Source organism: Pezoporus occidentalis, unplaced genomic scaffold, assembly GCF_034315485.1.
Source record: "Pezoporus occidentalis ecotype Australia unplaced genomic scaffold, CSIRO_AGI_Poc_V1 ctg8, whole genome shotgun sequence".
Taxonomy (NCBI): domain Eukaryota; kingdom Metazoa; phylum Chordata; class Aves; order Psittaciformes; family Psittacidae; genus Pezoporus; species Pezoporus occidentalis.
This window is the reverse complement of record NW_026916158.1, coordinates 6,110,426-6,137,668: the sequence shown is the minus strand read 5'-3', so window position 1 is coordinate 6,137,668 and position 27,243 is coordinate 6,110,426. Positions and strand designations below refer to the sequence as shown.

General features: G+C 40.0%; 2 protein-coding genes across 9 annotated transcripts; one reads left to right on the top strand and one right to left on the bottom strand.

Moving 5' to 3' along the window:
- The first annotated feature begins 818 nt into the window (after window positions 1-818).
- Window positions 819-11,227, top strand: NMD3 (NMD3 ribosome export adaptor). The gene is made up of 15 exons (XM_062603493.1): window positions 819-907; window positions 1,150-1,284; window positions 1,702-1,798; window positions 2,815-2,895; window positions 2,981-3,109; window positions 3,644-3,734; window positions 3,884-3,962; window positions 4,279-4,375; window positions 4,661-4,778; window positions 5,430-5,575; window positions 6,249-6,361; window positions 6,905-6,977; window positions 7,495-7,601; window positions 8,458-8,528; window positions 8,966-11,227. Exons 1-15 carry the CDS (start codon window positions 864-866, stop codon window positions 9,097-9,099), a joined length of 1,515 nt encoding a protein of 504 aa, XP_062459477.1. The 5' UTR covers window positions 819-863; the 3' UTR covers window positions 9,100-11,227.
- A 6,045-nt stretch (window positions 11,228-17,272) lies between these two features.
- On the bottom strand, window positions 17,273-22,777 carry LOC134155611 (serine palmitoyltransferase small subunit B-like). Of its 8 annotated transcripts, none has more exons than XM_062602974.1 (5): window positions 21,664-22,777; window positions 20,162-20,230; window positions 19,902-19,970; window positions 19,737-19,779; window positions 17,847-18,882 (listed from the first exon to the last, which is right to left on the bottom strand). In XM_062602974.1, exon 5 carries the CDS (start codon window positions 18,848-18,850, stop codon window positions 18,608-18,610), a length of 243 nt encoding a protein of 80 aa, XP_062458958.1. In that variant the 5' UTR covers window positions 18,851-18,882; window positions 19,737-19,779; window positions 19,902-19,970; window positions 20,162-20,230; window positions 21,664-22,777; the 3' UTR covers window positions 17,847-18,607. The 8 variants fall into 8 exon arrangements, 7 of the variants coding, with proteins under 7 accessions (XP_062458958.1, XP_062458959.1, XP_062458957.1 ...); XM_062602975.1 differs by having other exon boundaries at window positions 21,980-22,777; XM_062602973.1 differs by having other exon boundaries at window positions 20,162-22,777.
- Between the last annotated feature and the right edge of the window lie 4,466 nt (window positions 22,778-27,243).

Here is a 27,243-nt window from a genome sequence, read left to right as displayed (position 1 = left end):
TCACCAGGTGACAACCTGCAATTCATAGGAAGTATATTTCATAAAGAAATCGAAGACTGAGTAATTCATCAAGGCTTGAAACACATAATACACTGTGTATGATCTATAATCTATATTCTCAGAAAAAAAAAAAAAACACCAAACATGATCTCACTCCTCAGAGTAAACAAAGGGAGTTCAGGAACTCCCGTTCCTACAAAGCCATGAGAAGTTGCCAGCAGATGCAAAATGTAGCCAGTTAATTCAGAAACTAGCGTCTTTCAAAATCAATACTGAAAGTAATGTAAATTTATTGCCAAACGTGCCTACTCTTTCCACCAAAGTTGGAAATTCTTTTCAAAATGCACTTATGTGGAGACATTCAGTTGTATAAAATGCACCCGAAGTATTTGGAGATGTTCAGCCACAGCTGAAAAATAGGTCAAAACAATAATAGCACTGCTTAGAGCAGTATTTCTTTAAGATAAATTAGCAGCAGCCTTTAATTACTGTTGGAAAGGATCACCTCCTTGTGTACTCCTGATTGCACGTTCCAACCAATTTCATCAGGACTTGCAGATGTGCAACACCTGCCAGATTAGTCCCCATGCTAATAAATGAATGTAGTACACTTCCATTAAAAAAAATAATCATAATAACGACTAGGACATAAGTCTGTCGGCCATGGGAAGAATACAAGGTTGATTTTCAAAGAAACAATAATTAATGCTTCCAGTAAGCGTTAATTACGCTGCTATTCCCAAGCGGCATTCACGTACCAACAGCTACCGCATCCCGCCACCATTCCACCGCCTCCAGCGGGCTGAAGCGCTCCTCCCCTTCCTCTCACGGCCGGAAGCGGGGCCACGTGTGTTGCTGCAGACATGGAGTACATGGCGGGGCCGGCGGCTCCCACCCAGGGCAACATGTAAGCGCTGGCGGCGACGGCCGGGCCCCGGCGGTGGGACGGCCTCGGGGCGATCTGCTGTCGCGGGGGGTACCTGGGTGGCAATGAATCAGGCGGGAGCTGACGCTTTTCTTTGGGGGGAGGGGAGAACAGAAGAAAAAATAAATTAAAACTTCTCTGCGTACCTTCGGTTGCCCCCGAGGGTTCTTGTGGCCGTTACCCCGAGGTGCTGTTTGTGACTGACTTTTTTCCTTCTTTTCTAGTCTCTGTTGCCACTGCGGCATACCCATTCCGCCCAACCCGGCCAACATGTGCGTGGGATGCCTGCGGGCCCAGGTGGACATCACCGAGGGCATCCCCAAGCAGGGCACCCTCCACTTCTGCAAGCAGTGCGAAAGGTGGGCAGCCGGGCCCCTCCTGAGGGGAACCGGTCCTCGGTGCGGCTGGGAAGTGGGGCAGTGTCCGGCACCCTTTCCCGGTGCATGCTTTCTTCAGGTCTCATGATTTCTTGGCACGTTCTTGTATTTATTTTCCTGTGGAAGTAGAAAGGTGTGAGTATATAGAGTGTAGGATATTTAAATGAGTATGTTTATGGTCTTTGAAAAGAAAAAAGTGAAAGAATGACAGTAAGAGTGTGAATGTACTTGAAATGTGTGAATCCTAGTGCTTAGGGAGGCAAAAATTGTAGCTGCATAGTTAATATTAAAGCTGAAAGCCTGGGAAATATCTGCTTTTGAGTGTTTTAAATTACTGAAGCTGCTTTAATGTACAGTAAAATGTTTCATTATATATATCGTATATCAAATGTATCATAGGTATCTTCAGCCTCCAGGAACCTGGATCCAGTGTACCTTAGAATCAAGAGAGCTTCTTGCTTTGTGTCTTAAAAAAATCAAAGCTTCGCTGAGCAAGGTTAGATGCTAATCCTATTGGTATTTCATGGCATGTCTTTTGGTTGGTGTTGCATAAAGGGGTCCCAGTAACTTATGCAGGGTTCGATCCTTACAGAGCAGCTGTTTGTACTTGTGTAGAGCTGATCAACCGATTTACAGTACACAGAGAGAGTGACAATCTCATCTTAAATAGCTGTATATTGGAATTTGGGAGAATGCAGTAAGGACAGGCTCTTACAAAAAATTTCCAAGTGTGCTGAGGAGACTTTTGCATTTCAGTTCTGTGACTTAAAAGCATGCAGTGTACTGCACAGTTGTTACTCTATAGAAGGGAGTTGAGTATAATTAACTGAAGGAAACTAATATGTTTTTAATGCACCTTAATCTTATAGTTTTCTTTTTACACTTTTTTAAAAATTATTTATACAATACTTCTTACCAGTTTATAACAACATGAAAGAGGGTTGTACAGGGGTATATATAGATTAAATTGAAGTCATGTGTTTAAATTGAATAAAGTATCTCTTAGGTTCAGAGTCTTACCAGGGGAAAAAAATCTGAGATAGTGTTTTAGGCAAAAAATTGTTTTGTTCAATCAAGGTTTGAATTAGATTGCCTTATTGAGCTTCTTGCTATCGGGTTAGTGCTTAAATGTACAAAATGTCTTTTTCTGCAGTAAATTTGCATGTTCTTAGTTTTAGAGATGAAATTGGCTTTTAGGTCCTGAGGAAACTTATACTATCCCAATTCATCATTACGTGGCATCCAGCAGTAGTGTCAAATAGTGTATTCAGTTACTGTGCTGTGACAGTCTGAGTTTGGATTGCCGTTACTTTAGGTAGAACAGACTTGGTGTACTAACTAAGCATTATCAGTTAGGTTGGGCGTACTGATAAATATGGTTTTAGTTAAGGTTATTCACTGCTGCTTGGCTGAGGTTCTATAAACTATAAGCTTGTGTTTTGTGGTAGTTAGAGCTGTGCGTTTTTAACATGCGTGGGCAGTAGCCAAGTTCATGTTCTTTCCCATTGGCAGGTCCGGCTGATTGATGCAGGCTTTATTTGGACTGAACCTCATTCTAAGAGGCTGAAGCTGAAATTGACTGTTCAGAAAGAGGTAATCAGAGTGTATAGTGTTCACTGTGTGTCTTTTATGGTAAACAGGAGCTACTGAGGAAATCTTTTAAACTTCTGTTTTGCAGGTGATAAACGGAGCAGTTCTTCAGCAAGTATTTGTGGTGGAATATATAGTGCAGTCTCAAATGTGTGAAGACTGTCATAGGATTGAAGCTAAGGATTTCTGGAAAGCTGTAGTGCAAGTCAGACAAAAGGTAGAGGCAAACTGAGTTTTCATTTTTGATGGCAGAACAATCAAGCAGACAAATATTTGGATGATTTTCTCAGAAAAAGATGGACTCTTACTTGCACACTGCCGAAGTGATAAATTTTATGTTCAAAGTGGGTTTTTTTGTTTTTCTTACAGGTGCTGGTTTAGAAAAACTTTCTTCTGTCTAGTATTATTAGTATATTCTTTTTAAATGATGGCTGGCAGGAGGTTCTTTTGTGAAGTACTAAATATCCTGTATTTTAAGGTAGTGTTAGAAACAGTAGGACAAATAGTATTTTCTTTAAAGAAAATTTAAATATTCAGAAACAATCTCTAACAACCAGTTACACAAAAATGAGAAACAAAAGCTGTAAGTTATTTTGTACACTTAGAGCGCGTCTCTGAATCTTTTTGGTTACTTGGAATAGGCTTTGAACTGGTCTTTCTCTAGATGGCCCCTTCATATAAACACTTAGAGATACTGCATTTACACTAGAAAGTTCATAAATAACCCTAATAATTTTATTTTTGGTTTTAGACTCTGCATAAGAAGACTTTCTACTACTTGGAGCAGCTGATTTTAAAACACAGGCTTCATCAAAATACGCTTCGCATCAAAGAAATCCATGGTAAGTGAGGGAACTTGTTAGTCTAGAGGTAGAGTGCTTATGCTAGTACCTATGTATGGGTAAGCAGGAGATTATTTAGCCTATGTATTGTATTTGAAAAAAAAACCACATAGTACTTGAAATGTTCATCAAGCTTTCTTTTCCTTAAGATGGCCTGGATTTCTATTATTCTTCAAAGCAACAGGCCCAGAAGATGGTAGACTTTCTTCAGTGTACGGTTCCATCTAGGTATGTCATTTACCTTTATTGCTATGGGTACTCAAAAGCTTTTGGGAAATGTCTTTTGTCCTTTCATTTTTAAAGAATTTTGTCTGTGAAGGTGTAAAGAACCTGCATTCTAGTTAAAACACAAAATACCTTCTACAGAAGTCCTGTATTTTCCTCTTAGGCATTTTAAAACTAGCCCTCATGCATTTTTCTGTTTCCTTAATTTTTGTATTTGTAGTATGTAGCTCTGTACTTCCATTGCTGTACTTTGTGCTGATTACCTCCTGTTCCAAGTAATGTCCTTTTGTTGCCTGAAGGCTCTATTTTTGTCTTATAGATCAAAATCATCCCAACGTTTGATCTCGCATGATATTCATAGTAATGTCTACAATTACAAAAGCACTTTCTCTGTGGAAATAGTTCCAATATGCAAGGTAGCGTTCTGTATTTCATCTTCAGCATATTGTATGAAGTGGGTGAAGTTTAGTTTTGATGATGAAAGCCTGATTTATTGTGTATTTGGGGGGATGTGAAGGGCTCTACTTGCCACAAACCAACGAAGGTGGAGATAGCACTATTTTGAGGAAGTTACAGGGTGGAGAACTGGAAATAGAAAGTTTAAAAATCTATTTCCCTAAATACTCTAAAGAAGTTTTCTCTAAATACTTGATTAAAAAGTGAGTAAATCTGAGTGTAAATTATTTTCTGTTTGTATGCAGGACAGTGTTGTATGCCTGTCACCAAAACTGGCACAGAGCCTTGGGAACATGAGCCAGATCTGTGTGTGCATTAGAGTAACAAGTACTATTCACCTCATTGATCCTAGCACTCTGCAGAGTAAGTTGCAGGTTCTTTTCTGCACTGCAGCAGCATCTGATTTTTCTGCTGGCACAATTATTTTTATTTTTGATTTCATGAAATCTTTTATTTTGAGATCTTAATGTTGTAAATTTATCTGTACAATCACTGATGTAGGAATTTAATAGCAAACTAGGACATAGTTTCTTAAACTTGATTTCTGTAGTATCCTAGGTAAAATGGGAAGGCTCAGTGTTAAGTTCACTGATGTTCTTGGCCTCTTCTAAGCGCTTGCGTTTGTCAGATGTATTCCTCTAAAATTAGATGGTATCTAGTTTTTCCCTGGATTGTGATTCTAGCTGCAGTACCAGAAGCACTCTGCTTTGATTGGTATATGCTGGTAAACTCTACCAGCAAAATGTTTCTAATAAGGATTACATCTGAGAAGGATTCTTGTGAATGAAAAGGTCTGTGCTTCGCATGTGTTAACGCGATTTGTCTGTCCCAGCTCGACTGCTCACATTTGCAGTATGGGTTATGTCCTAAGTACTTGTGTTACAATAGCAAACCTGAACAAAATACATTTGGCAGTGGCCTTAATTTTGCCTAATGGTTCCTTGTCATTTTAATTTCTTTGCAAGAATTTCTCTCCCTTGTCATTTATTACCCACACTGGTGTGTTTTTTCCAGTTGCTGAAATTGATGGGAATACGTACTGGCGCCACCCTTTCAATAGCTTGTTCCAGCCCAAACAACTGGAGGAATTTATCATTATGGATATCAGTCGGGTTCAAGAAAAGAAAAAAGGTGCAGGTGCAGGAGCAAGATCCAACAAGGTAAAAAGAGTTCCTCTCTGTTTGATTCAGTGTTTTAGGCTGCCTTCTGCCCTCTCTCCCCTACTCAGCTGAATTTCTGTTCTCAATCATTCTGCCTTGCAGTCAGATACATGCTTTTCTGTCTTGCCTTCTTGCAAGACAGAAAACTCTTCTCAAGAAGATGTGGACAGTGGTTTGGAAGTTGCACAGGCATTGTGTGAATTCCACTTTCAGAAATTCTTTTCTGTTGAACAGCTTAAACTCTACTTGTTACTCTTATTACTGAAGTTGTTTTATATTAGCTTTGCAACTCTTCAATTATTAAATTGTTCCTGTTGAAGTGTAGAAGCTTTTCTTTCTAATCAGAGTTAATGAATCAGCACTAGAAAGTTTTTTTTCTGGGTCAAAAGTTGTATGTGGTTGAAAGTTATGAAGAGAAAAAAGTGAAACAAATGTCTAGTTGTAGAAATAGCCTTTGTGGATTCTTGTGAAAAGTAGTTGGCCTGTCCATTACCTGATTTTTGTAAAGATGAAAAATGAGAAGTAGCAACCAATGCATTTGGTGCTTGATGTAGAAATACAAGTTTAATTACAAATGTAATGTAAAACAGTAATGCAGCAGTGCAAATGTTCTAATGGCATGGCCAGTTAAACTGCGTTTGATTACAAGGGGTTTATTTTTTCCTTCCTCAAGCACATGCTGGCTGAAGCCTGGGTACAGAAAACCTCGGAGTTGAATACGGATCATCAGTATTTCTGCTGTACGCACTTGGGGCACATTCTGAATCCCGGTGACCTTGTCTTAGGGTCTGTTCTGTTTCTTGTTTTTTATTAAATGATTATTTAATGTCTGAATTATCTGGATTCTTTACAAGCTTGTATATTATTGAGAAAGTTTTGAACTGTTCTGATCTCTAAATCAGCAAAAGGGATAGAATCTTCCATCTTGGCCATCAAAAGATGATTCTAATATGGAAAATACTTGTTTCTAGCAGAAATCATCTTGTCAAAAGGGTCGTTAGTAATAAGAGAGCTGAAGTATTGTCTTTAGAGTGCAGATTGGAATATCAGTTTAGACACAAATATATGGGGGGACTTTTAAAATACTAGGCAAGATCTTTTTGTTAGATAGTAGTTATCTTATACAGCAGTGCAAAATTTTTGTAAGATTAGGCAAGTCAGACGATTCTCAAACAAGCTAAAACATGAATGTTTTTGGAACTGTTGTGAGCCCAGCAGAACCTCAGTGGATATTGAAGTTTGGGTTCAGGAGCTTGGGATATGATACATTGAGTTGGATTTTGTAGACTTGCATAAAAGGGCAGGATAAAATAAGTATTTTTGGTTTAGATTCGACTTAGCGAACTGCAACTTAAATGACGAGTTTGCCAATAAGATGAACCCACGCAATATTCCTGATGTGGTAAGACCATTTTCTTTATCTGTACAAGGTTCTCTGCATTACCTGGGGCATTGGGAAGTATGGGTTTATAATGAACACTCATTATTTTCGTAGTGAGTGGGAGATATTAATATTGAAATAAAAAAGAGGGGTATTAATATTGAAATGTGAATAGGATATAATTTTGAGAATTGTTTTTTCACCACTTAAATACTTGAGTGGTAGTTAGATAATTCATTAACTTACCTTACTCTTTGTTGTTCTTGTTCAAATTACCATGCATTGTGTGGTGAAAACTGTTACAGCTCAGGTGTGTTTCTCTTCAGGACATAATCCAAAGTGTTTGGAAACTTTTGAATTAACAAATGCGATATAAATTCTGTATGAAACATCTCAGTGCCAGACTGACTGTGATACTTGTTCAGCTGATTTTACAGTTGCCCAAGTCTAGACTTGGGTGTTGCTTTGGATTTTGAAAGTGTGTCATCAGTAGCATTGAAGGTATGAATGTGTAAATACGTGCTGGTTTTCACTGTAGGTATTAATAAAGAAGAGCTATGATCGTACCAAACGCCAGCGTCGCAGAAACTGGAAGCTGAAAGAGCTGGAAAGGGACAGAGAAGGCATGAATACAGACGATGAAAGGTTCGGTATCTGCCATGAAGCTTTTCATTCCCTTCAACTTAGGATACTGCACCTAGAAATCTAGAAGTGTAGAAATAACACTTCTCAGTTTCCACTGAGGATAAGTGCAATGTAATGCCTAAGATGTGTATCAAGGGGGCACAAGCAAAAGGTGCTAGTTCTGTCTGAGCATGATGGTGGCTCATAGGAGAGGTTGATACCAGTGTTCTTGGAAGAGCAGTATCTCTGTGTTACATATATCTATGTAAGGCAGGAGTGCTTTAAATATATGCACCTTTCTTAGGCTTATCCTCTCTTGACTGCTCAGTTTTTGGGGAGCCGAGGATGCTGAGGACAGCAGGCCAGTGGGTGTGGAAACAGATTGAATTCTGAAATCTTAAAGATAACACTACAGGTTTTTCAGGTTTACTGTTGGAAAATATGAAAAGTACTTTTATGTTGTTTTTTTTTTTCCAGAAAAGCTTAAATTGTGAGACAAGTGAATAATACCAGAATCATTGTGTGTATACCTTACAGTTGTTGTCTGTCTAGCTAAAGGGACTCTTATGCGAAAATATGCTTGTCACTGTTTCTTTCAGTGACAAAGCTGATACAGCAACAGCAGATCTAAATAACGTTCAACTGAGTAATAAAAATTAGAGTTAAATGGGGACAGGCAAATTATTTGGAAACTAATAGGTGATAATAAAAAAAAAAAAAGGTGGAAAGAATGAGTTAGAAATGTGGGAATGCTATCAGCCTGTCTGAAAGACTATGAATTGCAGTCCTTCCTTGGAGCTGTGTTTCTTTGATTTAATTTTGTTTCATAAATTTGCATAAAGGAAAAGTGAGTAAATAGGTTAAGCATCTTTTACAGACAATACCAAGACTTCCTTGAAGATCTCGAAGAAGATGAAGCCATAAGGAAGAATGTCAACATCTACAGAAGTAAGGCCTTTTTAACCACTGAATTGCATGTAATGAAATCATGACAGTTTGAGTCAAAATATGTTTACTAAAGTTCTATATTCAGATTATTTGAACTCCTCATGCCTAGAAAAATGCTGTAGTGTAAAAGCTTCAGGTATTCAGTATATTTCACATGCACTGTATGAATGTTGATAGGTTTTGTTTGCTTGTCATTAACATGGGAGAGAAAAGCATATTTTCTCCCACACCCATAAACTCTGCTGGGTGGTGGAGGATTTGATACATAATATAGTATCTTCCATGAGTGCCATTACCATGGGAGTTTGTTTTAGGAGGGATTTGTTTGTTAGTTGTTTTTGTTGATTGTTTTGGGGGGTTACATTTTTAGTTCTCCTTCCTTGGGATTGGTATTTTGTTTGCTTAGCTGATGGGTTTTTTTTTCTGTGTGTTTTTAGATGCAGATGTTCCAGTGGAGAGTGACACAGATGAGGATGGTCCTCCACGAATCAGTCTGGCTGAAATGCTAGAGGATCTCCATATCTCTGAGGATGCCACTGGTGGGGAGGGAGCAAATATGATGACAGAATAAGAATAGTGCATTAGTCAATGCAATAACTATTCCCTTGCTAAGGAAAAAGTACCTAAAACACATAAACTGATCACATGAACATGCAAAGTGATGTGATAACTACTGCTATACACCTAAGTAATGAGCCTGAATTAATATTTTATATATATCTTCCAGAAAATCAGCAATTTAAGTTAAATTTCTGGTGCAGACATTGCAGTATAAGCTCCACATGTTCTTCCCTTCCCAGAGAGCTCTGTCCTTGAAACTTCAGCAGTGTAAAGGTCATCTGACTAACATCAGAGTTATCCATTGGGAGTAATCAATTGGCTTATGCTGAAGACAACTGATAAAGAAGGATGTCCAGAGGGAGAGATTTCATTATTCTTTGCCCGATTTGTAGGTAGGATACCTACCTACTGTTTACTGCCTTAATTTCTTCACATGGGAAGGATTTTTCCTGTCTTAATCTTTTCAGCACGATGGTTGAAGCATGTTGTGATACTGATTTTTCCATACAACAGTGTGTTGGGGAAGCTCAAGAATGTAGCTTCTATTCCTTTGGTAAAGGAACTCCAAAGATCCATGTTGTGTACACACAAGAAACTTCCCTGTAGATTGATAGAAGATGCAGCCCTTGATGAGAGAAATTGGAAACTTCTGTTGGGTGTGATGAGTGTTGTACTATATTCCATGCCCGTATGAGTGGATTAAAGCAATATGCATAATGTCTAATTAATACATCAGGTATGAACTATTAAAAAGCTGCACACATTATTTTTGGTCGATTATTTTTTAGTTAACTTTATAATCAAATTTCACTCTGCTGCAAGCCTGAAGAGGACTAAGTGATGTAGGAGGACATTACGTTCTTAAATCCATCTTGTTCTAATTCGTGTTTCTGCACAGAAGCAGTTCAATAAAAATTCTACTAACAGTTTATGAGAATACAGATTTGATTTAACTTGATGTAAATACAGAAGCACAGCTTAGAATGATTTTGCCACTGCATTTTTTTTTTTAACGTAAGGAAAAAAATGTTCTGAAATAACTGGCATCTGTAAAGGAGGGAAATTCTAACAATGTAATATTGAAAAAATAAAGATGTGTAGGATTAATCAAACAAAAGATTCCTCTATCAAGGATATGTATAGCTTAAGTGAGAACACTTATAGTTTGCCTCTGCTTGTAATAGGAGGGTTGAAAATAATGCTATTTCCCTGTAGTATTGCCAGAGGAAGTGGCTGGAGCACCGGTCTCTATTTCATCATACTTCACATCCTTTCAAGGCCTCAAAGAAAAGCTAAGAAATAATCAAGGAGTTGTCTGTTCAGCTTCCTGCCATGTGTGAATGATTCTTATCCTTTAGTTTAAGTGTCAGGTTTTGCTAAGTGTTTCCCAGCAGGTGTGAATCTGTGGGATTTAGAGCTACCTGTGACCCCAGGCAGTTATAGCATTTAAGGCAAAGGTATTTTTGATTGTAAAAAGTGGAGCTAGGTTTAGTTACCAGTTACTCATACTTAGTTTTTATTCTGCCTCACAGTCTTCTAGTAATCCACTTGTAAAGGGGGAAAACTTGGAATTTGCAAAGACAGTTCCGATGCAGCGAAGCTCTAAGCTGTCTGTTGGCAGTGTAAGCAGTGCCATCTTTTACTCTGTGTCACACTAAGCTCTTCTGCTTCTGCTCTTGGGAGTTTTGTCATGGGTTTTTACTGTGTAAAACAGTTAAGAAAACTCCATAAAGCTGCTGGGAATTAAAGGTACAAGTTGTCTCATGACGATAATTTAGTTCAGTATAGGGAAGGTGTAAAACCATGCTTAAAAGATATATATGAGAATGCAGCTGCATAATCTGAATTATCACTGCAGTAAATATTTTATCGCACATATTTTACAGTAGCTACATCTGCTAGTAGTGCTGGGGAGATACAGATAAACTCAATTCCAGTGACCATTGGGCCAAACCTGGAGAACTTTAATTTGTAATCTGTGGGCAATGAATGTGTTCTGTATCCAGATGAGGTGCAGTTTGGGTTCTGATTTCTTCTGACAGAGGTAAAAATGATGAAGCCTTTATCTGCTGTAGTTTGGCAATAGCTTCCTGTTGTTGGCAGGTGAAGGGGGAGCAATAAAAGCTCATTTTAAACTGCTATTTTGATCAGGAGTTTTCCTTCCTCTAATATTTTTCTTCAATAGTGTGTCTCAGAAATTTCAGGTGTATTGCTGCCTTGTCTGTCATCCTGTTTGTTGCTGGAGATGTTGCTCTTCCTACCCCCTCCTCCCCCTGCCAGGGTCCGTTGCCAATCTGTATTAGGTTTCAGGCATCTTTCAGCAAGAGTGTTGTCTGGAACAATCTCCTGCTGTAGCTGCTAGGCAAACAAGTCATAAATCTAAGTATATCGCTTGAGTTTTCATGCATCTGTTTGCTGGCTGGTAACACATAGGAACAGCTCTCCAATGAGTGGGTAAGTTATGTATATTTGAAACCAAAGGTAGTTCTAATTTAAGGTTCCCTACAGTGTCCCTTTTACATTTAAATGTAAAATGGTTGGGAGCCAAAGCAGTCTTAAATGGTGTTCCAGCAAATGAAATGTTTGCCAGGGCCTTCTCACTAACACCAGGTGGGTGAGTAATTTGACAAAATGTACTTAACTCACAATTGATAAGAGGCTGCTACTTACCCTGCGCCTATTTCTGAAAATCTCTCTTGAGCCACAGCTTTTCAGTCATGAGTACTTAATGATGAATTTTCACTCAGATTTTGATGAATTTTGAATTGGAAGAGTTAAAGCATATTGTCCCAGTGGCTTTCTTAGGGAGGATGGGGGATTTGCTTTTGAAATGTGAATATATGCTCGTGTGTGTTCCAGATTTGGTACAGAGTCTGTGTGATAGCGACTACCAAGTGGTAGCAGTACATACTGTAATTTATGAATTGGATGCAGATGTAAAAGGGCTGTCTGAAGCAGCTACATGATGGTTAAATTTGAAGTGTACTCACCACATGCAGCAAGCTAGTAGTAAGACTAAAAAGAAAAAGAAATAATGCTTTTTAAAGTATAAGAAAAAGAAGCACAGCAAGCTGGTGAGATTCTGTTTCAGCAGAGAAGTTTTGTCCTTCAAAACAGCCAACATTTTATTCTTCCAGAGACAAGGCTTTTACAGCGAGAAACCAAGGAAGGTTTGGTCAGCCTCTCAGCCCTGTCAGACCAACTCTCCTGGCGAGGAAGTAGTTACTCAAGCTAACTTAATTTACTTAAGTAACTTAAGCTACTTTTCTTATCTGCAACCCCATCCTTCCAGGTGAATTACTAGGGGAGAAGAAAGAAGACAGAAAATGCAAGACTGGATCTAAACTTTGCGGGGTTTTGGTGCTGAATTCCCATTTTGCTTAATGGTGAATCATTTCAGGGGGTCGGTTGCCTCAGTTAGCAGTGTGTGTGCAGTAACTCCCCAGAGCACTTGATTCTAGATCATTGTAAATTTGATCATTTGAAATTCAAAGTTCTTACATCAAAAATAAGCAGCTGTCCAGAACTTTGTAATAACTGAAAGTTTTGCTCACAGAAAATGGTGGAGTATGTTATGTGGCATAAGTCAAACCTGAGGGCCCAAAATGTGTCTGCTTGAGGGGAAAAAAATAGCCAGGAAGGGGTGGTTGGGGTATGCAAGCACTATTTTTTAGATATTTTTTTTTTTAACAGAAAAAGCCTAGTCTTATTGATGAAAATCTAAGGATAAGGATTTCACGTTTAACTGCTTTTTTAAATCTCTTAGTAAAATCTCTTATGTAATTACAGAGGTTCCCAAACACATTTCAGATGTAAATTACTCAGGTGAAATATTTATGGGAAAATACTGTTAAAATCGTGCCATAAAACTCACCTTTGTACTAGAAGGACTGCTTCTGTGCCAATTTTGGGGAATTCCAAGCTGAGGAGTATGTGCTAATTGTTGAGTTATCAAACTGGCTGGGATTTCTAGTAAAATCAATGTTACTTTAGTCTCTTTTAGAAGTAGCTTAAATATAGGGAATTACAGGGGAATATTGTGTCATATTTTTTTCCTTAAAGAAGTTAGACTAATACAGAGGTTGCTTCTGTTGGGTGGGTGGGTTTTGGCTGCGGGTATGGTGATGGGCTTTCACTGGATACCATTGAGAAGAGCCTGGCTCCTTTGTCTTTACCATCTCCCCTCAGATACGAAGACAGGCAGATGTGATCCCACTGATCCTTCGAGCTGTCTCTTCCCCAGGCTAAACAGTCCCAGGTTTCATCCTCTCTTCTGTCACAGTGCTGCAGTTATCGTGGAAGGGAGGAAGGAGACACTAAGATGATCGTACCATTTTCAAACAGGGAATGTATTTTGGGAAAATCTATACATGTGAAATAGTGCTCATCCTCTCAGACCAGTGTAGCTGTAGATGTGATCCCTCTGCCCAAACTGCAGATTAGTTCCCGTATCAATTCTACATCCTCTCACATCAAATTGCTGAGTCTGATATGGGCAGGTACTATTAGAAAAACTCATTTTACTTACTGTAATTGTAACGTGCTCAAGATGTAACACAAAGTGTCCGGTGTGCTGTGTCTTTCTGGGCCAAATGGTCAAATCCACGCTGCTTGAAAAGCAAGAAGTGCAGGTCTCGTTTGGGAGAGGCGGCATGCACAGCAGGAGGCGCTTGCCCATTCTTCAGTAGAAGTTGCCACAGAAAAATTGAGACTTGCCTGCAATTAACGTGATGGTCCACCTGATGTCAGTATTCCCTCACGTTTAGCTGTTCTAAAGATGGCTATAAACTCAGAAAAACTTCTTGATGCCAATGTAGTTCCTAATATTTTCATTTAAGTTTAAAGTAACACCAACCTAACGAAAAATAAGACAAAAGTGGCTTTGATCTTGATGTTAAAGCAAACTAATCCTGCCCCCAGATTTGTCTCTACTTACACTTTGCCATGGCTGCTTATTTTAGTTGCATTAAAGGAGCAATTAAATGTAGGAGCACGACTCGTGTTGCGTTTCAGAGGGGTTTTGGCAATGTTTCCTGCAGCTTGTCAGAACATAACCACGTAGCAAAGAATATTATTTGCCTTCAGAAATCACTGATGTTTTCTGTATTTCACCTTCATTGCCAGTTTAGGATGGAAACTTGGTTAAGGCATGTAAGAAACAGGAGATAAAGTTTAAAATTTGTCAGGATGTCAGTTCCATGGTGAAAACACAAAGAATAATCATAAAGAAAGATAAGCGCCTTCATGTAATTTGAATATTCAGCTTTATAAAATGAAACAATTACGTATGACACAAATCCACAGCTCATGTTCCTTTTCATATCAACTAAGAAAATCTTTCAGATGTGCCAAGGACTGAAAACACTTGGAAGATATTTTAGGATAATCTGTGCTCAGTGACAAGTTTTGTAAAATAGAAGGAAACTATTTAAGCTGTAAATTATTCAGCAGGTTGTTTTGCATACCACTTAGCAGGATGAGGCTTTGTGCTGCATGGGTTGTAACAATTAACGCCTTTAATGTAGGTCTTTGTTAATTCATAATTTTTGTAGGGTGGATCTGAGATATAAAGGGCTGCAATTTTTAACCCATACCTCTGCTGAAGTTAATTTATACTAATATATGAAAGCTTGACATATTTAAGCTGGTATGAATGCAGCAGAAGAGAAAACGCTTCTTGAAGTCCTAGGTTTGTTTTAGACTTTTCTTTGAAAGGCAAATGATCATATTGAAAATAATTCAGAATAGGAGCCCTGGATCCCCTGAGGAAAGGAAGTGTTCAGGCTCTTCAAGGTTCCCTCTTGGAAGGCTCAGCGCCAGGTTGGCATGTATGTTCCCAACACTGCAGACCTGGAGGTAGTCTAAAAAATATCTAGACAAATTTCTGCATAAATACTATTCTATATGGTGTTTACACTGTACAATGGAAGTGTCACCACTATAGGAAGAATTCTTTTTCTGTAATAAAGAAGACTAAGCTTATGCAAAAAGTAGTTTCAGCTAAGCAGGCAAGTTAGGCAGAAAGTTTCAGCCAAGCAGGCCTGAATAATTTAAGGTCAGCTTTCTAAAAGGAAACTGATCTGCTGTAAACTCAACATCATCCTAAACAAATTTATGCAAGATGAGGATCTTCTGCGGGATGCAGAGGCTCTCAAATGCTGACAATTTCATCTTAGAGACAGGATTTTCAAGTCAGATAATTAATAGTTCAGATAAGAACTCAAATTACACTCAGATGTAAATAGTAGTAGAGGCAAAATGCATACATTGTAGTGGCAAAGCAAAAAAAGTAACAACAAGGAGCATGAACTTCTCTGAGGCCTCTAAAAATTGTCAGAAGTGGTCAGTAGCCGAGAGAGTAAAGTTTTGTGTGAACAAAATCATCATCTTCATTGCCTTCAGGAAGGCAAACTATTTGGATTGATAAAATACAGTTGTAGTTTAATGAGAGATAAGCTGTAGCTGTCCTACAATAATAAACCTTCATAATGGGGACACTGAATCTGCTGTAGTGTATTACAGCTGTAAAGATCAAACAGTTCCTAGGGAACAGCATGAGCAGCTTTATTTTAGCAGATGTTTATTATTTGTTCTTCAGTTTCAAATCTTGTTGATCCAGTGTTGGTAAATTGTACAATTTAAATATGAGATTCCTTTCAAAAATTCTTTTAAAAAGTCAGCAAAGCAGTCCTGATGGTGCTACACACCACTCTCACCTTCCTTTTTAAGGTAGAGTACCACAGGGGCATTTCCTACTCCTCTTGTAACACTTTCTGTTTCAGCCATGCATTAGTAAATCTACCTTTGCAACACTTTCCATCAGGTTCCGAAAAGAAATACTGTGGCCACTTAAGGGCTGAGCCAGTACAAGCTCTGCTGATTGGACACAATTTTCAAAGGTAGCAACTCAGCTGAACGAAAACAATCTTGAAAAACACCGAAGCAGACTCTTAAGAGTAGTCTCTGCTCCATGGCAGACAGCATTTGTTCTCACACAGCTGGGATAAACATGTGAAGTGCTCAGTGATTTTGATAGACACCAAATTACACCATGTCTGACCTTGATGAAATTTACATTGCTGGATGAGCATGCACAGGCCTGACCTCAGCAAATCTGGAGCCACAGCCACCTTCTAACAATTCTGCACCTCAGGCTGCTAGGCAGACTGCAGCATCCAGTAGGGAACTTGCCCAAGCAGGTTTGTGTTTCAAAACTGAAATTGCAAGGTGGAGTTTGAATGTAGTATTTTAAATCCTATTCTGTAGATGAGAATCTGGGTGACAGGCAAGGAAAAGATTATGATGAGTAACACTAATCAAGTAGTTGGGGGGGGGGGGGGGGTCAGCCCCTTGTTTCCTTCTTTGCTTTTTGTTGCTCTCCTGCCTCTCTCTGATTCACACAGCTGAGGAGGGGTCTTTCTGCCATGGAACAGCACAGCGAGCTGAAGTGATTGTCACTAGCAGACACCCAGGAGCCAGTCAGTGCAGAAGGACTGCCACACGCACACCACGCAGCTCAACCAGCAGGATCCTACCCAGCTGTTGCAGAAGAGGCAGCAGGTTCTTTGGACAACCACAACAAACACCATGTGGGTTTGTGCTGAGAGAAACACACCCAGGGGAAGAGTTCCTACTTCTCCAGCCCAGTGAGAGAGTTAATGTCAAGAAATACTTTGGATGTATGTGTACAGTCTTCAGCTGTAATTTAGTGTGGCCATGTATATGGTGGCTTGCTTATCCACTGAGCTTTCTTCACAGGCATACAAGGCAGTTTATACACACCTCCCCTGCACATATAATGCAAAACGCAGTATTTACTTACCTATGTTATGGATAAATTTGAAACAAAATTAATGTCTTCATAAGTAGTCTAATTGCCATAATTCAAATACCGTGTTTTCTTCTTCTGTTCCTAAGCATCAGTAAATTAAATACATGTACTGATTATGAAAGCTGCTATGAGCAAATGTAAGATATTTACTACTTTAGCCATTATATTTCTTTAATAAAACATACAATTGGATTCTAACCTATAGCATTAAATAATAGAAGCAAGGTGTTTTTCATTGTTGAGGGTTTTTTTTTTTGTTTGTTTGATTTTGGTTTGTTTTTTTTTTTTACCGACTTAGAAATTAGTTGGGTACTGTTAAAAGAGTTGTAAAGTTAAGCACAGCTGCCCTCATTTTCCCCAAATAAACTATTTTTTACCCTATCTTATTTTCCCTCAATTATAAATTGGGAAAGTAACTGACCTTGCTGAGATGATAAATAACACAACTAATGTCTTCACTTTATCACCTTCCATGACCAATTCTCAATTCATAAGTCATTTGACTGCCATGCAATAATAACATCCTAGTATCTTGGAGGAGAGGATGTTCCAGGAGCAGCTCAACGCTTGCAAGAGACAAGAAAACTCACGTCTGTGTGGGTGGGAGCAAAATCAAGATTACATTACCCTGTCTGCACCATGCTACTACTCTGTTCTTCTGCTGGGATGACACAGAGCACCAGTTCTCATTGCTAAGTTAATCATATGGGTCCTTCGTCCCTGGCCAGCTCCACTCCACACTCGACAGTACAGGCATCTTGTGTTTCTAAGGTTGAAGCTTAAAAAACATGGCCAGTTACAGTGTATCCAGCATATTAGTTACAAAGTGTGCAGTCTCAAGAATTCATGTTTCAGACACTGTTCAACATGTAGAGTCTAAAAGAAGGTAAAAGAGGGGGCGTTAAGCGGTTTAGGCAAAAAGGAGAGACATTGTGTTTTAGGTAGGGGTTTTATTGTTTTTCAACCAAAATGTCCCTGTCACAACCAAATACGTAGTTCCATGTTCTGTGTACAATATGTGTGCTTTACCGGTCTTCTCAAAGTAAAACAAACCCAATCTTTTTTAATAAAATCCATGAATATCAGAATTTTATTATGAATTTTCATGAAAGTGCATCCCCATCTTTTTAATAGATCAACTGCTTTATTTGCACAATGATCATGAAACATTCAAGTAATCCATTGTCCTAAATAAACGAGGAAAAGAAATAAATAATAAAATCATTCTATAAATAAATACATACCAAGCTTACAGAAGCAGCTTATAGTCCTATAGTGTTGTGCAACACCTTTTGTGTACACATCTTTCCTGTCAGCAAAACTACAGCAGACGAGACCAAATGTATGCCTTGTAATTTCTCAAGATGAAAACTCTCCATATCCAAGCAGCTCTCCCTGGAATAACAAAATATGCAGCACAGTTGTTTCTGTACCAAACTTCATAACTCCAGCCAGTCTTTAAAACTGAAAGATCCTCAAGAAGCAGGCAGTCAGACAATAAAAATGAGGAGTGATTGAAATTGTTTTGGCAAAACAATTTGCTGACAGTCCTAGAATACAGAAGAACATTAAGAGCTACTGCAGAATAAAGCAGCGTCAGTGCACACCCTGAACTTGTTTCTAAACAAAAATTGAGTGTTAAGAGAAACACTTCTTTGATCCAAAAGTCAGGGTCAGGTTGCTAGTGTTACTTCACGATAGAAACAGCATTTTCATGTTGGTTTCCAAGTATGTGCAAGCAGAATTGAAAAGCCGTGCTAATGTGGATGGGGACATAGATGTAAGCAGTGTATAACACCATAAGTAACATGGTAATGTTGAAAGTGTAGAAAAGCACTTTTTCCCAGGGCTCCATGAGGTAGCTGCAGGTAATTAGTTCGAACTGGCAGAACAGCCAATAGAGATAGTTCTTCATGTTCTTAATATCCATCTCCAACTTCGTGCCACTTCTGAAAGCCTTCCCTATTAAAATAATGGATAGTAAAAATAGAAAACTTTTTCTAAAAGAAGGAAAAAAAACCTCCATGGAAACATCATATGCACAGCAACTCTGTGCTACTCAGCTTGCTCATACTGACCATTTTTAGTAAATTATGTTTTAAAACCACAGCAGATGTAAAATTCCAAGGTCGCAAATGCATTTTAAAGCATAAAACATGGTCAGATAGTAACAGACTAACGTGAGTCATTCTTCTACCCCATCCCATAAAAGGCTTCATTTGTATTCCATTTTCCTTTCCTATATTCAGTTCTGAACATGACAGTTAAATCACTGGCACTCTTATTTATCAAGAAGGCTCCACAATGTTTCTTTATTCCAGAAATCAGTTACCCAATAATTGGTGCAATTCAGTTCTCTGAGCCAAACTCTACTTTCACAACTTTGCCTTCCACTGGATTATTTAAGGCTTAATTCAAAAAGCATTTCAAACCCTCTCTCCTTCACCACTCATGAATTTTGACATAGAACTTGGCTAGAAGTCTGATTTCTCCTACTGCAGGCTGAATTTTATATCCTATATTTCAAGTGCTGCTGGAATGCAAACTGCAAGTATTCAGAACTCCACACAGACAGAACTACAATAAGAGAAACTATATACATATTCTTCTGCTGCTTTTGCAACAGAGATTGAAAGCATATACATTTATTTTAAAGCTTTGTGTTCAAATTAATGTTGATGATTACTAAGTATTACATTATATATGTAGCAGAACACAGAACTGGAGAGGTAAAGAGAAAACAAGACTATTTCAGTTACTGGTGCTTCCTGTCATTTGGTAAATAAGAGATGACAAAACTAAAACCGATTCCTCACTTTTTAATAGAAAACTTAAGAACTTCTGGTGGTGTCAAGATCTGTGAAAAGAAATTATTCCACAGAAATTAAGTACAACTTCATCTCTCAATATAGAGTGGGACTTTATCCTAACAAAAGCCCCTTCCTAATGTGCTGTTTTTTTTTTTTTAATTTTGCCTCACCTTTCATTTAACTTCTACAGCTTCTTCAACTCTTCCCTGCCTGACAGGTGAGATAAACTAGATAATGCTTCTGTAGTTAAGAATTGTTATTAGCTGCTTTTAGCAATATCCTTAATATATCCATCACATTTCTGTACATTACATGCAGCTTTTACTAGACCTAGGTTATACCTAAGCCTCTTATCATCAAATGCATTGCCAAGCATCTTTGAAGAAAGACATTTCCTACCAAAAATTGATTTTGTAGAAAGTGGAACTTACCTCTTCACTTCTCCCTGATGACAAAACGTCCAGGTGAGAGATGCTTCCTAACTCTTCTGCCTTTTGCAGCTGAACAGCTCAGGTACGGATTAAGAAGCAGAAACAATTACCTTTGATCCTCAATTACAGTGTGTATCCTCCATACCCCGCCCTTCTTCACTGTTGCTAAAACTCTGGCCAAAATTGTCTGCATTATGCAACCAGGACAGCCATCATGTGGCTCAGTACCATGCTCTCGTGACAGCATTAATTTGATAACTTGTACAAAGTCAGAGTTTAAGAACTGCAGGTTGGGAGGAACATACAAGGCTGAAACACTACTCAGGACAATCAGCAAAACATGTTTACAGTCTGTGCATTCCCTAATTTCACATCTCAAAAAACATCTCTGTTTCTCTGGGACTTTACGATGCAGGATGCCAAGGTTCCTACAAGGTGCAATTAACATCCATGCAAAAATACAAGTTACGTGGCCACAAAAATGTAGCCCAATTAATATGTCACAGACAAGTCTCTGGTGAAGCCACCACCTCCTGCAACCTTTGATTAATACCGCTTTCAAACAGTTCCCAGTCTTCTCTGTATCAGTATATCCCAGCCCTGTATAGACACCTCAGTTGTCCTCATCCAGAAACCCCAGGGTGGAGAGAATACGTGGACAAGATTTCTGCAAGGAAAAAAAAACTGTGATTTTTTTTTCTTAAAAATGCTATGAAATAAAACCAAGCCACAAATGCTTGAGGCATTATAATGATCTAATTGGACAAGCAAACGAGGTAGAAATCTGCATAACATATTATGTTCTAAACTATCTGCCTGCAGTCAAATAATTTCCAAATATGAATCAGCTTCATTTTGGGAGACTACACCATAAGCAATGTCTAAGGCATCTGAGCCTCACCTTCCTTCTTCCTTTCCTTACAAATCACAACCTAAGTTGATCTGTTAGTAACTGCTGATCTATTAGTAACTGCTTATCTATTAGTAACTTCCTACCTTATCCCTGCCCTGTTAAACTTTATTCTGTTTTTCAACAAAATAATTTTTTCTGTCTAAAACCTGTCCATTTTTCATAGAAAATTTAGAAATAGTAAACTACTGTCCCTAGCAGCAGTAGTAAATATGCCCCATGCCCCACAAGGGTTTGCCAGAGGAGGAGTGTATATCATGAACTGAACAAACTATTACATGATGGAAGATATAACCTAGTTTGTGGTCTAGAGAATGGACTCATCAAACGTGAAATATAATTGCCTTGGAGTACTGCTGCAGGATTCTTATCTCAAGAGTTTCTACTTTCGACCAACTCCATATTTCCATGGAGTATGGAGGGATGGGCTGGGAAAAGTTGATTTTCAGGTTGGTTGGTTGTTGTTTGGGGTGTTGGTTTTGTTGTGTTTTTTTTCCATTAAGATGTTGGTGAAAAAAATGTCTACACGGGAGAAACATTTGACAGCCACAATACCTCCTCCTCATGGACGTCCCTGCTTCACATTACTCACTCTCCCTGTGAGGTGGATCAGCCTCTTCTGAATCCTTTATCAAGATGCAGTAGCAGAACACTGATTACCAGTACAGCTGAAGGCAGGGCTGCCACCACTGTGCTCTCTGAATCCTCTTCAAAAAACATTTCCATAAGAGCCAGGAAAACTCAGATCAGTACTTCTGCCATTCTCAGGTGCAAAACCATAAGAAGTTTTCATTCTTTTTAGTAATTATCCACTAGTTCTTCCAATAGCAAATTCCCTGAGTTGAAACAATGCAGAAAGAGACTTGCTGGGTTTGCTGTAGTTCCTAACAGTGTCAAAAAGTTTTTACCTGATAGCCGAGTGCCGCTGTGGTAGTGCAGAAGAACAGGCAGTTTCACAGCAATAAGATGTTTGGGTAGGCAGAATCCACTCCTAGTGTGGTGCTGTAAGCAGATCTCAGACAGTGGTATGTAAAGCCCCCAGGCATGCTCTCCTCCTCACTTTCTGAGCGGCCACCCCTGCTGCTTTTCCCAGCTTCTACCCCAAGGGGAAATAAGAACTCACAAATACTTTTCACAAGTTGTAATCATATGTGTATAGCTTCATGCAGAATACAAAATTCACCTCAAATGCCTGGCTTTTAAGGCAGTTTTAGCCAATGCACTTCAAGATTCTTTTCCCCGCATATGCAAGAAACAGAAATAGTCTTCAAGATAAAAACAAAGCAAAACAGACCAACAAAACCAGACAAAATCATACTGCAACATTTGGTAAGGCACTGTGAAGGATGACTGCAAATACATAGAACTTACTCTGAAGAGCAGGAAAGAGAATCTCCTGGATAGCATTATGTCCCAGAGGGGCTAGTCCCTTGTTTTCAGGTCTCTTGATGGTGTTGCCCACACAATTAAATTTCAAAACCTCTTTTTATTGCTTCCAACTATGGTTTCCAGACAAACAAATTCAAACACAACCATATGAAAGTCACACAGTGAGACAGCAACCAGAAACATCCAAATTACCACTGTGCTAAAGGAAATCACCAGCCTCCCTTTTCTAAGTTCAGTGAGGTTCCCCATATGGAAAAGCCACCACTTCTGGTTTATACAGAATTTAGACAATTAGCTCCCGAAGCAGAAGTACTGTGCGTTTTGGGTTTGGTTTGGTTTTTTTTTTTGGTTTTTTTTTCCTATTATTTTATGCCTTATAATGGGATCCTCTGATGTCTAGTAGGGTGCAAACCTCCACTGAGGCATTTGCTCTGCATTTGGCTTCAGAACGGCTGCTGTCTGTGTGGTTTCTTTGCTGTTTAGTAAGGACTATGTGATATCCTACTTTTTCTCTTCCTGATCATTTCCGTAGACACAATTTGTGTCTTTGAGATCTCCTCAAATAAGTACTTTCAGTACTTCTTTTTCCAACTTAACTGAAATTGGTCATGGGTTAAAATATGTGGTGTGTATAGAGAGATAGAGATAATGAAAGAAAATAAGCCGTATTTCCATAGAAGACCAAGCTAAAAATGCCCAAAATCTCTCTACCTTACACCTATACACTGTGGTAAGTCATTTATCTGTCTACTTAAAATTTACACACTGGAAGATAATAAAAGCAGAAAATTAAGGTGATCAGGACAGCTTTCTAATCTACCCCATCTATCTGTCTACACAAAGCAAGGCACAGACAAGTTTGTTTTGTTGTAACAGTATACTTCAGTTTGATCCCTTTTGGCTCCAGCACCTCTTGGAAAAAAGCAGCATCACTGATGAATTATTAACATTCAGGGAAGGCAGCTCTCTGACAGACAGCATCTGTGTGTGCATTTGTATAAGCTCTTCGGGCTGCAGCTTCAAGCCCATAATGTGGTCCTTAGCTCAGCAACCTCTTCCTGCTCTCTCCCTCATGCTGGCAAGGAGGACACATCAGGGAACTAGCTGAGGCCTGGCAGGTCATAGATGTGCCAGCATCTTCAGTCTGTGCAAAACCTGACCACACAACTGCAGGCACTGGAGGAAGGGACAGGATGGAAACACAGGACAAGGGCAAGGAGATGGTGGGAAGTTAGGCAGGGCACAGCAGCCCAGGCAAAGGTGAGCTTAACCTGCTATGGAACTGCACCATAAAGTAAGTAACATGACCATGAACAGAGGCACCAGCCTCCTCCTGTGAACACCCGCAGCCTCTGAGCATCATCCTGTGTCCTCAAGGCACCTGAGCATCAGCTTCATGGCACAGGGAAAGAAACTAAGCAATATGGGATGGCTTTTATGGTGAGTTGTCAGCTTGATTTGCCAATACAATCAAGCAGCACCAGAACATACACTACTGTTCCTGGAAAGGAGAAACATTGCCCTATAGTGTAGAACAGCCCAGTTCTTAGAAAGGTTCTGGTGTGCGTGATGTAAAATATCTGGCATGTGGCTCCACAATTTCTGGCACCAGATGACAGGTTTATCTGGAGTAGTATCACCCTGGAATCAGGCTGTATGACACTATATAGCAACTCAAGGAATGTATCTTGATGAGGAATGTATCTTGATGAGGAATGTATCTTGGCTCCAGCTTATAGGAGCTTGACTTACTCCCATTTGAAATGCAAATAGCATATTTTCATTATTACATTTTTGCCTGCAAGAGTCATACAATTTCCCAGCATGTTTCCCCATACCTGGCTAGACCAGTTCAGGAACTTCTTAAATTCTACATCAGGACAGATAATTAAGTAAGTGAAAATTATGGAGGCTAGCAATCTCCAAAAGCACAAGGAATATACGTAGTTGGCCCAGAAGGATTAGGCACAAACAAAGATGATACCATGCCATTCGATGTGTCACAGAGCGTTTCACAAAAGCTGGACAGTTAAGCACATCAGTTGTGAAAGCAGTGAACCTAGACAATTACTGTTTATCTTACTATATAGCTCACTCACATTATTTCTTATTTAGCTACCACTGATGCATGGGAAACCCCAGCAAAACAAGTTTATCCTGCCCATCAGTGTCCTAGCAGTATCTAGAATATACTCTTGTGGGACAGTCCTTGCATGCCTTCATCCAAGTCAAAGCCTTGTCTCCAAGTGTGGCTCAAATTCACCACATATTCCTTCACCTGGCAGACTTTCTTAAATGAGAATGGGTCATTTAGGACTAGAAAGGGGAAGCTATATGTTCCTGCATGGAGCAGCTAAACTCTGCTTTCTCCTTCTTGTTTCTGTAATGTTTATCAGTTTCAGTTTTTCCTGTGTTGCCCATGCTGTCATACCCCTCAACACATAACTGACATTGTTTCAGGGGTGAAGCAAACATAACTGGAAACAAAAAGCTGCCTAAAAGGAGTTTAAAATCTAGAACTGTACAGATACAAAGCCACAACTGTGATTGCAGAGCTGAATGTGCAGCCTGGGACTAGCAGCTGATTACACTGACTGCTCTCCTAAGACCAAGATTCTCCTGTTCTCTCATTTCTAGCATCATTTTGTAGTTTTACTTTAAAGCACAGGTGATACAACCCTAGCTATCTTGCAGGCCTTCAGCACTGCAAACTTCAGTTGTGCTGCCAGCAAATACAGTTGTCTCCCACATGTGTGTAGGGAGTAGAAGGTTTCTATATGTATGCTGAGGATGGCAACAGCTGCAGTCCTGATGTGCTCCAGTAATGCTTCATCCCTTTTCCAGGAAGACACTCAGGTGCCTGATTCTGTCACAGGCACTGGATTTCCAAAGACTTTGTGACTTAGCTCAGTTGCAAAAGAGACAAAAAGGGCTCTTTAATAGGCAACAACTAATTCCAAATCACCGCAGCATTAAACCCTTCCCCATCTAATGCTGAAACCACAGGAAACAGTGCAATATGCACTGTTTGGAATATGCAAAAGAATATTCCACTTGCAGAGCATCAAAAGGGTAATAGTTGTGTACTTGGTTCTCTCTCCCAACTATGTCAATATATACTTAGTACACACTAAGAATCCACCAGAACTGGTACACTGTACAGAAGATTTTTCTGCAAGATAAATTAGCATAGGGTGACCTGGTGTTCAGGAAGAAAGACAAGAAATTGAAACTTTGTTATCTTAAGAAAATATGCAAAATGAAAGGATGAGCTTAGTGTTTGTCTCCTGGTATAATTAAGACAGGTAGTTACCGAAGTGGGAGTCCCTTCCTGGGCAAGAGTAATGAATTCTCACTCACATTCTCTTTAATTTCAGTTGTGGCATCTAAAGCCTACCTGAAGATTGTACCACTCCCAAAAACACGCTCAAAGCTGAATTCAGTCTTTTGGCAGAGTACAGTTCTTCACCCAGCCATCATCCATGATATGTCCATCCCTTGGCAGTGTTCAAGGCCAGGCTGGACAGGGCCTGGGGATGTGATCTGGTGGAAGGTGCACCTGCCCATGGCAGGAGGGTTGGAACCAGATGATCTTTAAGGTCCCTTCCAACCCAAACTGTTCCATGATTCTGTGATTCATTCTATGTCATCAGGAGACCAGGCCTTGCTCTTAGAAAAAAGCCCTGTCAGTGGGCTGGTGACGGATGCAGTGTCCCTGCCAGGCAGGAGCCCTTCACAGGTCCTTACCTTGTGAGGGGCAAGCAGGAGTCATGAAGTGATCATTGCCATGAAACAAACTCAAAGGAAAAAAATAAAACTAAATTTAAACAACAAAACACCACCACCACAAAACAAAACCCAAAGAAACACCAAAAACACCCGCTCAGATCTCATCTTTTCACTACAGACAGGATAAGGGCGGCTGTGTGAAACCTCAGCACCTGCCTTCAATTCGCCACAGCCGGGCCCCCGGAGCCTACAGGAGTCCCCCGCGCTGCCGGCCCTCCCCACACCCCCAGCGCCCTCAACCCCCTTCCGGCCCCTTGCCGTCTCCTCAAGCCCCTTTGCTGACCCCGCCTGGCTGCCCACAGCTACCGGCCCGGCCTCGCCCTATGCTGCCGCTTCGTGTCGCTGCCCCCGCCCCGGGCCGCCCACAGCACCTGCCCCACAAAGTAACCCGGCCGCTGTCCCCCGGCTCCCATAGGCGGAGCTGCCTACAAACCCCAGCAGGCCCCGCAGCAAGGACGCCAGAAGCAGCGGGAGGGCACCGCAAGGGCTGCTGGGGTCGGTAGTCCCACGCCGACTTCAGGGGACAACGGGCAGTGATGGCTGTCGGCCTATGGTGAGAGGCCATGTTCAGTGTGGGCATAGGGTGAGGGGACAAATCGTGGCCGTGGCAGCGATAGCGTTAGAACAATCACACGGACCTCAGAAATTCTTCTTACACGGTGTTGACAGTTAGTGCTGCATTCACCCTCTTCACAACTCTTCCAGCCCAGTCCCTCTCTCCTTCTCTCGCAGCTCTGTGAACAGCTTGTGGGGTTTGTGCTTATATTTTATTCCACGCTTTCCAAACTAGAAGTGGTTTTACTCAAACGAGTAAACTCACGGGTGGTTTTACACAGACTCATGCTTCCGTCAAGGGCTCACTGTGTCTCTCACCTCAGGTGGATCCTGCAGATGTGTGTCCTGAGCAGCCTGTGTCCCGTGCTCTCAGAGCTGAGTCCTTTCAGGTGACCAGTGCCCTCTGTTCTGCTGTGTTTCCTTTCAGCACGCCATATAT

What these genes read in the sequence shown, in the direction of transcription:
- NMD3 (XM_062603493.1), top strand. Translation starts at nt 864, where the DNA reads ATGGAGTACATGGCGGGGCCGGCGGCTCCCACCCAGGGCAACAT. An exon ending in GCTCCCACCCAGGGCAACAT is followed by an intron (nt 908 to 1,149) that starts GTAAGCGCTGGC and finishes CTTCTTTTCTAG; the next exon opens with TCTCTGTTGCCACTGCGGCA. An exon ending in GAATGTCAACATCTACAGAA is followed by an intron (nt 8,529 to 8,965) that starts GTAAGGCCTTTT and finishes GTGTGTTTTTAG; the next exon opens with ATGCAGATGTTCCAGTGGAG.
- LOC134155611 (XM_062602973.1), bottom strand. Translation starts at nt 18,850, where the DNA reads ATGGATATTAAGAACATGAAGAACTATCTCTATTGGCTGTTCTGCCAG.